Here is a 14557-nt window from a genome sequence, read left to right as displayed (position 1 = left end):
AAATACCATTGTATAATAAAAGACAGTACTTTAGTAAGCATTGATGCAAAGTGTATATATAACTTACCATTATTTCTTACCAAAAAGTTTAAACTAGGGATAGAAATGGCCTTAGAAGCTTGGAAGTTTGACTCTTAGCAATAGGCATAGGCATAGACATGAAATCTTGTTTATTGTTTCAACCTACTTGCCTCTAAAACTAATAAAAGCACCCAGGTGTACTGTAATTCTCTTTGATATGTTGCAGGTGATTGATGTAAAGCGAAGTTATGTAACTATGACTGCAACAAAGATTGAAATTACCATGAGAAAAGCTGAACCTATGCAATGGGCAAGCCTTGAACTGCCTGCAGCCAAAAACCAGGAAAAACAAAAAGAAGATACAACAGAATGAGTTGAGAAGGAAAAGAAAGTTATTGACTATTTCAGAATCCTTAATATGTGGTGAAGTGGTGGCTTGCTGCTGTACTCTTGTTTTCTTGTTGTTGTTGTTGTTGTTGATAATGAATCTGGCATTTCAGGGTCTACAGTAGGTCCAAGCCAAAGTCAGTTTATCTTTTTGTGCCTCCCATATCCCTTTTGAGTTACCTAAGACTGATTATTCATTTCTCCTCACTAATAGAACTGTAGTTGTGTCTTATACTTGAAGCAGCTAGAAAATAGCTCACAACAGTTACAGCATTTCGTAGTATATTATGTTAATCAGAGAAATGTAAAGAAGCATTTGTTTTTACATTTCTTTCTTTTATCCTGTAATTAGTAAAGCAAGATGGAATGTCAAATTTTTAATTAGTTTATTCATGAGTTTGTGTTCCTATGATACTTGAAAATCTTTAAGAAAGAGATGAAGCTCTGCATTGCTTTTTCCACTCATCAATTATGTTTTGTGGGGGGATTAACTTGAGGTAGTGTAGTAAGTAGTAACGGGGAATATATGTATTGATTAACAAATTTCAATTCATTTACAACTAATTGGATTAAAAATTGCATCAGTACCTATATAACTGGCTAAGCAGTATGATTTAAGAGTATAGGAAACATTATAAATAAGAGTATAAAGGTATCAATTTGGTTAAAATTAACCATTTTATGAGACTAAGCAATAATGTTAAACATCTTTTTCCTGACTATTTATAAGGTCTTTGTATGGTGTTATGACTGAATTGTACCTAATTTATAGCCTACACCCTCTTAGAATCTTTTATTAGTTACAAAGATCTGGCCTCCCTGATGGAAAAGTGTTTGTAAAGTTGTTGACTAAAAGGCTTATGGAAATACATCAGGATATCAGAAAAGTAAATATTTAAGCTTTGCTTTATGACAGTTACTACATGTTAAATAAACAAAATAGCTTATTCTTTTGGAGGTTTTTTTTTTTAAGGCTTTCATGAACAGCTTGACAATTCTAGGTGATACAATATGATTATATATTGTATTTGATTAAATATAGGTATCACAGAATTAGATTGTTTATGCTAATTGAAGTCATTAAAGGATAGTTACTTTTTGAGGCAGTGCAGAGCTCACAAAGAAAACTGATATTAAGACGTGTTATGAAAGCCGAAACTCTGGCAGAACTTAATACGTTTGGGTGTGAATTATGTTTATATAGATTAAAATGATTATTTTCTTAAGCTCCTTGAGTGTTTTTCTTTTCTTGGTATTAATGGACTTCTTATACAGAAAAGTTTGCATAAGTGCAATTTTAGTTAGTAGCATATCTCAGTCTACTACCCTTAACAGGTAATTATTAGATGTAGTTATATAATTCTTAAACGGTTTAGCTGCGTTATGTATAAAGACAGAAAAATTGGCAGCCAGCTTTTCATGACACTAAAATACCATGGCAAGAAATTTTTGCAGTGAAGATTGGACTCAAATAGAGTATATGTTTCTAGTACTTGGGGTTGTATTTAAATTTTTTAAAGTTATCTTTCATAATTTTGGAACGTGTGTTCATTTGGAGACATGAAACCTTGTATATTGTTAGGGGAAAGGATTGATAATTGATAATTGATTCGATTTGAGGTAATGATTAGTAGACCCTTTTTTTGTGTGTGTGGGGGTACGCGGGCCTCTCACTGCTGTGGCCTCTCCCGTTGCAGAGCACAGGCTCCGGACGCGCAGGCTCAGTGACCATGGCTCATGGGCCTAGCCGCTCCGTGGCATGTGGGATCTTCCCGGACGGGCGCACGGACCCGTGTCCCTTGCATCGGCAGGTGGACTCTCAACCACTGTGCCACCAGGGAAGCCCTAGGTAGACCCGTTTTCGATGATTCCTTCTTGAGGTTTTTTCCCCTGAGCAGTATCTTTATATGTTATGTGCCCGTGAACTATTTAAAGCAAGCGTATTATTCACCTAAGAGTTAGTTACAAAGCACTGACCTTTTTATATATATGTGTGTGTGTATATATATATATATCATCTCTCAAAAAAATGCTTATTAACTTTATTAAGTTGTTTCTCTAGAAATGCTTCATCTTTCTTAGCATTCATAGTAATTACTATAGCAAAGCAGTCAACTAATCTGACAGCTGACTCAACATGGGAAACATAAAATACCATTTTTCTTGCCTGGCACGTTTACTAGTATAAAGGAGAAAAGTGCTAAGAATTTGAACTTTTATTACTTTTTAGCCTCTTATTTTTGAGATAATTTTAGATTTACAGAAGAGTTGCAAAAAAAGTACAATTTTTTATATACTTACATTAATCTTCCCTATACGTTAAAATCTTACATACCTGTAGAACATTTACAAAACTAAGAATTAGCCTTGGTACAATGCTGTTAACTAAAGCTGAACATTAATTTTGACCATTTGTTTTTAGTAGAACACGATTTAAAGAGTAGTTCTTGAGACCTATCCTAATATTTTGGTAGTAATTAAAGCCAGTAATTATGAGCCATTAAAAATATAAATTGAGGGCTTCCCTGGTGGCACAGTGGTTGAGAGTCCACCTGCCGATGCAGGGGACACGGGTTCGTGCCCCGGTCCGGGAAGATCCCACATGCCGCGGAGCGGCTGGGCTCAGCCATGGCCGCTGAGCCTGCGCGTCCGGAGCCTGTGTTCTGCAGCGGGAGAGGCCACAACAATGAGAGGCCCGCGTACCACAAAAAAAAAAAAAAATATATATATATATATATATATATATATAAAAAAATTGAAATCAACCTATCATAGACATCTATAGGTCAATGTTGTAACTTCTTGCTGTAACCATATACTGGCAAAGTACTGCAATGATCTATTTTATTAAAATTTATATTTTATGCCAGAGATTTTAATTCTTATTAAGTGAAACTTGTTGTGTTTGGTTTTCTTTAGACAGCTCAACCAACTAAGGGTGAAGAGAACCTTAAAGAGTTCTTGGAAATATTTTAAGGTGACTTTTGGCTATTGCTTTACCACCCCTTGCTTTAAAAAAAAAAAAAAATCAGTCATTGCCCAGCCCAAAAATGCATGTCATACATATACCCATATTAAGTAAATTCACTTAAAAGCTTAAAAGTGGGAATTGCCTGGTGGTCTAATGGTTAGGGTTCCGTGCTTCCACTGCAAGGGTTCGGGGTTGGGGGGTCGGGGGGAGGGGAGGGAAGCTTAGAAGCTCACTTATGAGGTCTGTAACCTTTTATTATTTTTTTAATGGTCGGGTACTAGAATGTTAATGGGCTTTTGGTTTGTTTCATTGCAGATTATTTTGACCTGGCATACATATTTGATATTTATTTTTGCCTATGTTATAATTCTGTAGCCTCAATTCTGGAATGCAAGCTAAGTCCAGCTTGTTTTTAAGTTTTGTTAATAGGTGTTTTCCTTCATTTCTTTTGTTTGTTGGGTAGGTGGGAAGTTGGTTTTTTACCTGATTGCTTCCTTACTTCCCGAGTACAACTTAAACTTATCTGGAGTTGTTGCATGCCTTGCTTATTTTATTTACGTGTAGATAGATACCTGCTGCTTTAAACATTTGGCGTTATCTCTAAAATACTGGATTTGCAAAGGTTTTCTTGTGGGTTTTTTTTGTATAGTTGTTTGATTTTAAGTTTTTATATACTTCTTAGTTGTGAAGAATTCCTTGAAAAACAGTTTTTCTAAAGAGCATATTTTTATTAAATGCTAATTAATGCCTTTTCTTAGTTTTCCAATTGAGTAGGCCACGTTTAATGTCTACTGAAGTGAAATAAAACTTCCAGCCTTAAACATTTTTATGTTGCTTAAAGATTATGTGTCAAAATAATTTTATTTGTTAATCTTTTTTGACTAAGCAGATACAGTGTTCAAGTGATTCAGTTCTTAAATTATCTTTTTTAAGACTGCTAATAGAAGTAAGATTACTGATTAAGCCTGGGAGAGGGTAGTCTCCCTGAACCTGTAGTACTTTCCCCTCCTCCAAAAATGAGACTAGCTGAGTATATTAATGTTTTTGAAAACACTATGATCCTTTTCTTCATATTCCTCATTTCAGTTTATAGTTCCATATTTATTATTTATATGATTAATTTGTTAATGTTTGTATACTCTTATAGACCACATACAACCTTGACTGTGTTTTGGCCAACAATTTTGTCCCCATTTTCTAGTACAGTACTTGATAAGTTGGTTGGCTCATGTAAATATAAAGACGTAGCACTTGTTATGGGCCTGTCACTGTTCTAAGGAGTTTTATGAATATGAACTTAATCCTCATGACAAACCTATGAGGTAGGTTCTCTTGTTACAGTCAAGGAAACTGATTTATGGCACAAGTAACTTGCCCAGTGGCAAAACTAGTGAGTTGTAAAGGAGAGATTTCAAACTCAGGCACCTGGCTTTCTGTTCTGTGCTCTTAACTACTATTTTATGCTGCTTATGTCTGTCAGTTGAATTAGTGGGTTCCATAAAACTGGCACATAGCATGGAAAACTAGTAACACTGTGTTTAGTTACTAGGAACAAATTTTACTTTCATATGTTTTGTTAGAAAATAAATTTATAAAATAAAGTATGTAGTCCTTTTGTCTGTACGGTTTTGGTTATAATAATAGCTGGATTAAAAACTTATCGTTTGGGCTTCCCTGGTGGCGCAGTGGTTGAGAGTCTGCCTGCCGATGCAGGGGACACGGGTTCGTGCCTTGGCCCGGGAAGATCCCACATGCCGCAGAGCGGCTGGGCTCGTGAGCCATGGCCACTGAGCCTGCTCGTCCGCAGGCTGTGCTCCGCAGCGGGAGAGGCCACAACAGTGAGAGGCCTGCGTAACGCAAAAAAAAAAAAAAAAAAAAAACTTATCGTTTATGTTTTGACAACTCTTACGGTCTCTAGTTTCTCTAAACAGCTTCCAAAGAAATGTCAGAATCCTCAGTTCAAAAACGTTTCCATTGCCATTTTGATAGTGATGTATTTTGTATATAGCTTGTAGATAGGAATTGTTATGTGTGTTGGATAAAATGTGTAATGAAACAGCATCAAACTTATCTTTGTTTTCCCCATTAACATGAGAGTTGGTTAAAGCAATCTGTGTTTGGAGCATAAGATATGCAGAGGAAGGACAGATAAGATTGTAAACATGGGGATAAATAGCAAAGGATCATTTGAATTGTTGGTTTTCATCTTGTAGACCAGGCCATTGGTTATCAAAATACCACTTCAAGACCAGAGGTGTCAGCATCTTGAAATCTGTTAAAAATGCAAATTCTTGGTCCCCAACCTGTCAGACCTACTAAATCAGAAACTGTGGAGTGATACCCAAAAGTTTGTGGAAGAATTTCCATTTTATTCTGTTGTACGATAAGTTTGGGAAACACTAGCAGCGTGGAAATCTAATTAGGCTTGCATTCTTTTTTTCATCAACTTAATTTCTTTTAAGTTAACTTTTTGTTTCAGAACAGTTTTGGATTTAAAGAAAAGTTGTGAAGATAGTACAGAGTTCCCATATATTCCACCCCCATTTTCCCCTATTTTTAATATATTGCATTAGTATGGTACATTTGTTACAACTAATGAACTCATATTGATACATTATTATTAACAAAGTCCGTACTTTATTCAGATTTCCTTAGTACTTTACCTAATGTCTTTTTTCTGTTCCAGGATCCCATCCAGGTACCACATTTCATTTAGTCATCATGTGTCTGTCCTTGGTCTCTTCTTGATTTTGGCAGTTTCTCAGACTCTCTTCAAAACCCTTAACGATTTTGAGAAGTACTGGTCAGGTGTTTTGTAGAATGTCTCCCAATTGGGATTTGTCTGGTGTTTTTCTTAGGATTAAATCGATGTGTTTTGAGAAAGAAAAGCACAGGGGTAAAGTGCCATTTCCATAAGTACTGTCAAGGGTAAGTGCTGTCAACATGGCTTATTACCATTTTGATCTCCTGGCTAAGGTAGTGTTTGTCAATTTTTAACTGTAAAGTTACTCTTTGTCTGGTCTTCTATCGTTTAGTTCCTTCTGTGTGCAGCCCACACTTAAAAAGGGGTGGGGAGCTATGTTCCACCTCTGAAGGGTGGAGTATCTATGTAAATTATTTAGAATTTTTGTGTGTGGAAGATTTGTTTCTTCTCCTGATTATGTAGACTCGTTTTTATACTTTGAATTATAATCCAATGTTACTTTGTTTCTCAGATTGTCCCAGCTTTGGTTATTGTAGCCTTTCAGTTGGCTGTGTGTCCCTTTGTCATATCCTTGGCCTGTCATTGTGGGTTTACTTTTGGTTTTGTTTTGGTGGTGTTCTTTAGCACTTTCTTACCTTCTGGCACTCCAGCATGCTCCAGTCAGTCATTCTCCAAAGATTCTAGGTTCTTTTTATTGGAAAATGGTATTAGAAACCAATATCTGGATATTAGGTGTACTCATTGCTGACTTATCTTTGTGTCTAGGTACACTCAAGCTGATAGCAAGGAAATATATGTGTGTATGCTAACCTGTCTATACACATATCTATAAATATTTCTGTAGGTAACTATCTATAGTAAGGTGAACTTGAGTTCATACTTAGTTCTCCACCACTACTCCGTTACCACACAGATCACTGCAGCCTCCTCCCCTAGCTTATGTGTAACTTCGCACTCCTACAATAAAAACCTGGCTTCTGTCATCCACTATCCATTTACTTGTTCAGTTTCAGTATACATGTACAGCAGTATCAGAATTTTTAACCTAATCTCCTATAGGAAACGGATTTATTAACTGGAGTAGTGCTTAGGTAGTTTTTTGCCTGTAGTCTTACATTTCGAGACTCCTACAGTCTCAGAGTTAGCTGAGCACCTTTTCCCCCTCACTTCTTTCTTTGAGGTTTTTTCATGTATTTGTGATAAGGCTTGTATTTTATTTTAGAAAGATCATTGTAGGGAATTCCCTGGCAGTCCAGTGGTTAGAACTGCACGCTTCCACTGCACAGGGCCCAATTTTGATCGCTGATCAGGGAAGTAGGATCCCCAGGCCACACGGCACAGCCAAAAATAAATAAAATAATCATTATAATGAAAGGTGCAATTAGAAGTGTTTTAAAGAGGAAGACCCTTTAGGACGAGGGCGTGAAATATACCAGAAGCAGTAGGAAGAGAAGAGGATAAATTAAGAGATTTATCTTGAATTCAAAGCAATTAGGGATTAGAGGGTGAAATTTCAAGGATAACTCCTAGATTTTGAAACAGAAGGAGCCCCTAAACAAGATAGGGAATTTTGGAAAAAGTGATTTTTTTACGGAGGACTCTTGAGTCCAAGGAATCTGTAATGCCCAGGTAAAGTAGTCCAAGCTATTGGTAAGTTCTGACGCTTACAGTGAGCCCATGTCTGGCTCTCAGAATTTGGAAGTCATAAGTAAATAGGCGGTAATGTAAATATACCATTTAGCTAACTTTGAGAATACAAAGTTGATACTGTTCTGAACTTTTGAGAGCATCTTGCTTTAATCCAAAAGCAGTGACAATTCCTGTCCTTTGTATCATGCAGGAGTACGCAGACATTGAGATAAGTAAGCCTGAACAAGGAGTGTTGAGGCTTCCATCCTGAATATGCAGAGTGTGCCACCTAAACCACCTGTAATGGGTCCCCTAGATGAAAGGAAAGTTCTTTACCAGAAGAATGCGGAAGGAAGGCTGGGTGGATGAAAAACAACATAAATTCACCACAGACCCTTGATTCTGTCAGTATGATCATTAAACAATTTTAGTGCTAGGCATAATATATTCTTATGGTGGAGGAAAATGTAAAGATTATTTGTTGGAAATAAAATCCACAAATTTTAAATGATGCATTAGGCTTATTAGAATTGATGGCTTCCTTATAATTACAATTGTTTGTAAAACTTTAAAAGGCTTCTGAATTATGAAAGCTGGATTCCGATAACAGACTGATCCCAGACTGGCCTGAAACCAAGTTGGACTGTTTTTGTTACCTTAATGATTCCTGCCAGCCCCACCCTCCCTTGCCCATAATGCTACTTAAATTATCATCATAAAAAGGCTGAGTTGGACACAAAGGAGGGGAACCAGTTTAAGGAAGCAGAAAGCCAATGTCAGGATGATGAAAATCAGAATTGAGAGATATTTAGTTAGGTGGAATTCTTGTCCCATTTAAGTAGGTGTATAGTAATAGGACTTTATAATTGATCAGATTAAAATACTTCATAAATTCTGTTTGTGATTTAGGCTTAGGAATTTAGGAAGTACTGGTTACAAGTAATTCAGAACTGTAGACATAATGATGACTAATTTTTTATTCAATAGGTTGGCAATTCAAGTGTGCTAAGCACTTTGCTAAGTGCTCTTGATAGCTTTTCATTTTATCTTCAGAATACCCCCATGATTATATATTATTATCCATATTTTATGGATAGAGAAACAGAGGCAAAGGAAGCTCCATAACTTGCCTCAGGTCACAGTAGGTAGCAGATGGCAAAATTGGATTTTAAAATGAGGGCCTTCAACTTCAAAGTCCTGTTTAAACTCTCCACCATGACACTGAAGACATCTGAGTCACCATGCAAAACCTAAAATTGGAACTGCTATTTCTTTATTAGTGTTTAGTCTTTTCTTCCTTAGTATCAAGTGAGTGAATTATCATGAAAAGATAATGTGCTTTTAACTTTTGCAGTAGTTAATTGAGCCATTGACTTTCTTGATAAGGACCTCTATAGGGCTGATGGGCTATTGACAAGAATTAGGGATGGCTTCTGCAGGACTGTAAAAGGCCCACGGCAATGAATTTGTCCTTTGCAGGCAGTTAGTTCTAAAGGCTTGTGCATATAAATAACCTTGGACTTACTATCATTTGGAATCTGGAACAGTTTTCTACATCTGTATTCTTAGATGTTGATGATTGGAAGACAATGTACATAGGCAGATAACATGTCACTGTAATGGGGTGAAAGAAGCAATGCGTTAAAATTAAGTATTAGTGCATTGGACAAACAATTCACTCGTAACCTAATTTTACATGATTGAAGTTTTCATTTGTGAAAAGTTAGGGAAGATGTCCCCATCAAAGTACAGGGAAAGACACTTAAACCTGAGCTCTAGAGTGTTTTAATGAATCAAGAACCACATGTAAAATTATTATGTTATAAATTATAGGACACTTCTTCCAAAGAGAGATCTGTAGCCTACATGGGTGATCTTTTTATATATTATTATGCTTTGCCAGATAATCTTGAGGCTAGTTGAGGTTAGGTTTCTTAATATTTTTTCCTCCCAAAGGAATTGTTCTGAGTTGGTAGGTATGAAATTTACAGATTTTATTAATGTTTTTGGTAAGATATAAAAGTTTGTGAGCATCTTCAATTATTATAGCCATCCCTTTGCTTAATTATTTCATTTCATTCAAGAAAACATTTTTAGCTACTTCGTATGTGCTGGGGATAATTACCAAACACACTGGCCTCTGCTTCCAAAGATTCCAGCAAGGAAAGCAAAAGGTCATCAAATAAAAACTATGCTGAAGATCAACCTGTAAAGAGTTGCTGTGAGAGCATGTTTGGTAGATTTTATACATGGATTTTTGGAGGGGTAGACACTAGAGTCCTGAAAAAAAAATGGGTAGGAGTTAACCAAATAGGAGGGGGGGATGGAGAAAGACAAGGATGTGAAAAGAACTGGAGTTGAGAGATGACAGTGGCCTCTTAAGAAAACTCTTGTTAGTCTGCTTAGCCCCAAAGCTTTCTAGCTTGCCCTCGCCCCTAAGCAAACACCTCAGCCTTGGTTTTCGGTTCCTCTAGATTCCAGTACGTCGTGGTAGTTCATACAGCCATCAGAAACTCTGCTGATATTCCCCTTAAAGTGCCTTAGTATAGGACGAATCTGACCTTTAGCCCATGCCTAGAATTGGCAAATGTCCCCAAGGAAGTAAACAGTTGTTGCTCTCAGCAGTATTTGGAGACTTTAGTACATTTAGTTTTCATTGCTTCCACAATTTTTTGATATATCTAAAAATATTGTGCCTTTAATACATTTTTTTTTTTTAGTAGCTGGAACTGGAGTGATTGCCTGCCAGTACCTACTATATCATTCCTGGGAGTGTGGAAGTCCCTATTGAAAATATGTAAATAGAGTGTAGCATGATCACATTTAGGAAGATCATTCTGGCTGAAGTTACTATGATTGTGATACAACAGGGGAAAGGAAGTTGGGTGATTTGAAAGGAAGTTTTTACATCATTTAAGTGAAAGATATTGTTGGCGTGAATTCAGAATAATCACACTTGGGATTGAAAGAAGTGGATGAACACAGACTTACTAAAAAGAGAGGAAACAAAGAGCAAATGACTAAAGTTAAAAAGCAATGACAATACAAAGACTAAAATCCATTACAGTGTGGTAGTTATTTCTCACGTTACTGTTTTACTAAACTCATTTCTGTACTTCAGAAGTCAGGATTGGAGGAGAATTATTTTCTTGTATCTCATCTCCATATATAAACTTGAAAGTTGGAAGGTCAATTGATAGTTTTGAAATTCTGAGCTAATATGAAAAATATTAAAATAGCCCATGTATGCATCTGTAAATAAGTGTTGTTTGTATCCTCAGAACAGAAAAACTAGTAAATTACAAAGATAGAAAAAGAGGTTTCTATTTTTGAACTTTATTGCATCCCAGAACTTTTTTTCTCTTCAAAGTTAAAACAGCCTTACTGTAGTTTTTATTATAAGAGGAATATATTCCAATGTAAGAAATTAAAGCAATACAGAAAAGTACAAAGATTAAAAGTCCACCACCCCAGTGTAATAAGTACTGCTGATACTTGTGTGATATCTGTACATTCAGTTTTATCAACATATTTTTTTTCCAACTCAACAATAACTCACAGACAACTTACCAAAAATGAAAAATGTTTATCAGTTTATCAGCTTTATGACTATTATACCATAAGTTAAGCAGTTTCCCATTGATGAATATTTAGTTTACTTTTTTACTATGATAAAATGTTGCAGTATCTTTGTCACAAATATTGGCATTCTTTCCAATTTTAGAATTTCCAATTTTTAGAATTTCTTAATGTATATGCCTATATTACATTTCATATGCTTTTTATTAGTTTACTTTTATATTACTCAATATAAGCAACATGTTTAGATTTTTTAAATGATCAAATTATTGCATTATAATAGAAATTTATGGCTTATTTAAATTTGATTTTAAAAGTCAGCAACAGGGAATTCTCACGGTCCAGTGGTTAGGACTCAGTGGTTTCACTGCCATGGCCTGGGTTCAACCTCTGGTCCTGGTCGAGGGAACTAAGATCCCCCAAGCTGTGCTGCAGAGCCAAAAAAAAAAAAAGTAATAAAACATTTGTCACTAGCAAAATATTTCTTTGCTATTTCACAAGTATCCTTATGAGAAATAATCTCTTACTCAGGATGTGGACCAAGAAATAGGATATGCTTAGGGGAAAAAAGGTTTATTTTTTTTTTCTTTTTGGGGGGATGATTCTTTGAGCTGGGAGATGGATAAATGGGAGTTTATTGTATGTTCTCTATGTTTGTGTAAGTTTGATGCTTAATGAGACTTGAGGTGCTGTTCTGGGTGTACAGGACTCAATCTCTTCTAGAGTGTTTTTTTTTGTTTTATTTTAGTATATCTGATATGTAATGTGTAAATTTAAAGTGTAAAACGTTAATTGGATACATTTATATATTGTAACATGATTGCCATTGTGGTGATAATTAGCACCTCTATCACCTTACCTAGTTATCCTTTTTTTGGTAGTTGGAATAAGTTCTCTTAACAAGCTTGATGACTGTAACACAATACTATTGTCTGTACTCCCTGTACTGTGCATTATATCTCTAGAGCTTTTTTACTACTTATTGTAAATTTGTACCCTAAACAACATTAGTCTTGTCCCCCACCCCTTAGCCCCTGCTAACCACCATCTTATTCTGTTTCTGCAAGTTTGACTTTTTAAAATTCCAAATATAAGCAATATCATACAATACTTGTTTTCTGTCTGACTTAATCTCACTTAGCAAAATGTGCTGAGGCCATCCATGTTTTCACAAATGGCAGGATACCCTCCTTTCTTCGTGGCTGAATAATATTCCATTATATTATATTCCATTATATATATTCCATTATATATGTACCATATTCTCTTTATTCAGCCATTGACAGACACTAAGTTTTTTCCCACATCTTGGCTATTATAATGCGGCAATGAATATTGGGGTACACATATTTTTTTGAGTTAGTGGTTTCATTTTGTTCTGAAAAATAACCCAGAAGTGGAATTACTGGATCATGTGGTAGTTCTATCTTTAATTTTTTGAGGAACCTCCACACTGTTTTCGATAGTGGCTGTGCTGTGCCAGTTTATGTTCCTACTGATAGTGTACCAAGGGTTCCCTTTTCTCCACGTTCTCACCGGCACTTCTTATCTCTTTTCTTTCTGATGATAACCATTTTAACAGGTATGAGATGATGACTCACTGTGGTTTTAACTTGCATTTCCCTGATGATTAGCGATATTGAGCATCTTTTCATGTACCTGTTGTCTTTGGAAAAATGTCTTTTAGGTCTTCTGCCCATTTTTTAATCAAATTATTTGCGTTTTTGTTTCTGACTTCTCTATATTTCGGATATTAACCCCTTACCATATATGTGATTTGCAAAAAGTTTCTCCCATTCTGTAGGTTGCCTTTTCATTTTGTTGTTTCTTCTGCTGTGCAAAAGCTTTTAAATTTGATGTAGTCCCATTTGTTGATTTTTGCTTGTGTTTTTATATCCAAAGAAATCATTGCTACCACCAGTGTTGAGGAGTTTCTTCCCTATGTTTTCTTCTAAGAATTTTAAAGTATCAGGTCTTATGTTTAAATCTTTAATATACTTCAAGTTAATTTTTTTGAGTGGTGTAAGATAACGGTCCATTCTCATTGCTCTGCATGTGTTTATCCAGTTTTCCCAACACAATTTGTTGAAGAGACTATTCCTTTCCCCATTGGGTGCCCTTGACTCCCTTATCCAATATTACTTGACCATATAAGCAGAGGTTTAATTCTAGGCCCTCTAATGTGCTCCACTGGTCTATGTGTCTATTTTTGTGCCAGTATAATACTTTTTTTAAAAATTGAAGTATAGTTCATGTACAATATGTTTCAGGAGTACGACATACTGATGCACAATTTTTAAAGGTTATATTCCATTTATAGTTATAAAATATTGGCTGTAGTCCCTGTGTTGGACAATATATCATTGTAGGTTATATCTTTTATACAGAGTAGTTTTTAGTTCTTAATCTCCTACCCCTATTTTGCCCCTTCCCCCTCCTCACTGGTAACTACTAGTTTGTTCTGTATACCTGTGTGACTGTTTCTTTTTAGTTATGTTCACTAGTTCATTTTATTTATTTGTTTGTTTTTTAATTGAAAGGAACATGCTTTAAATTCTATAGAACTTTACAGTTTTCAAAAGTTTCACACATGATTTCATATAATCCCATAAAAACCCTTTTTTTAAATCACCTGCCTCTGTATTGCTCCCCCTTCCCTCTCTGCACTGATAAACACTAGTTTATTTTCTGTATCTGTGAGTCTGTTTCTTTTTTTGTTATATTCATTAAGTTGTTGTATTTTTTAGTTTCCACATATAAGTGATATTATACAGTATTTGTCTTTCTCTGACTTATTTCACTTAGTATAATACCCTCCAAGACCATCCATGTTATTGCAGATGGCAGAATTTTCTTTTTATGGCTGAGTAGTATTCCATTGTGTGTGTGTGTGTGTGTGTGTCTGTGTGTGTGTGTGTGTGTGTGTGTGTGTGTGTGTGTGTGTATCACATCATCTTCCTCCATTCATCTGTTGATGGACACTTAGGTTGCTTCCATATCTTGGCAATGGTAAATAATGCTATGAATATTGAGGTGTGTGTATCTTTTCAAATTATGGTTTTCCCTGGATATATGCCCAAGAGTGGTATTGCTGGATCATATGATGGTTCTGTTTTTACTTTTTAAGGAACTCCCCCATACTTTCTCCAAAATGGTTGTACAAATTTACATTCCCTCAACAGTGTACAGAGTTCCCTTTTCTCCACATCTTCATGAACACTTGTTATTTGTATTCTTTTTGATGATAGTGATTCTGATAGGTCTGA

General features: G+C 35.5%; 2 protein-coding genes across 3 annotated transcripts in view; one reads left to right on the top strand and one right to left on the bottom strand.

Moving 5' to 3' along the window:
* The window catches only part of CHORDC1 (cysteine and histidine rich domain containing 1), a 43298-nt gene that overhangs the window by 21017 nt on the left and 7724 nt on the right, over window positions 1-14557 (top strand). The window contains exons 11-12 of one of the 2 annotated variants that reach the window (XR_004484346.2): window positions 248-394; window positions 3328-3385. Coding sequence is in view for 1 of the 2 variants with exons in the window: in XM_033431920.2 (XP_033287811.1) it covers window positions 248-394 (147 nt within the window). In the remaining variant the exon portion in view is untranslated. The remainder of the gene's footprint in view (window positions 1-247; window positions 395-3327; window positions 3386-14557) is intronic. The other variant, XM_033431920.2, reaches the window with a different exon arrangement.
* NAALAD2 (N-acetylated alpha-linked acidic dipeptidase 2) overlaps window positions 10396-14557 on the bottom strand; it is a 59583-nt gene continuing 55421 nt past the window's right edge. The window contains exon 20 of the mRNA XM_004271883.3: window positions 10396-11720. The gene's annotated coding sequence lies outside the window, so the exon portion shown is untranslated. The remainder of the gene's footprint in view (window positions 11721-14557) is intronic.

The sequence above is a fragment of the Orcinus orca genome, chromosome 8, assembly GCF_937001465.1.
Source record: "Orcinus orca chromosome 8, mOrcOrc1.1, whole genome shotgun sequence".
NCBI lineage: Eukaryota > Metazoa > Chordata > Mammalia > Artiodactyla > Delphinidae > Orcinus > Orcinus orca.
This window is presented reverse-complemented; position numbering and strand designations above follow the sequence as displayed.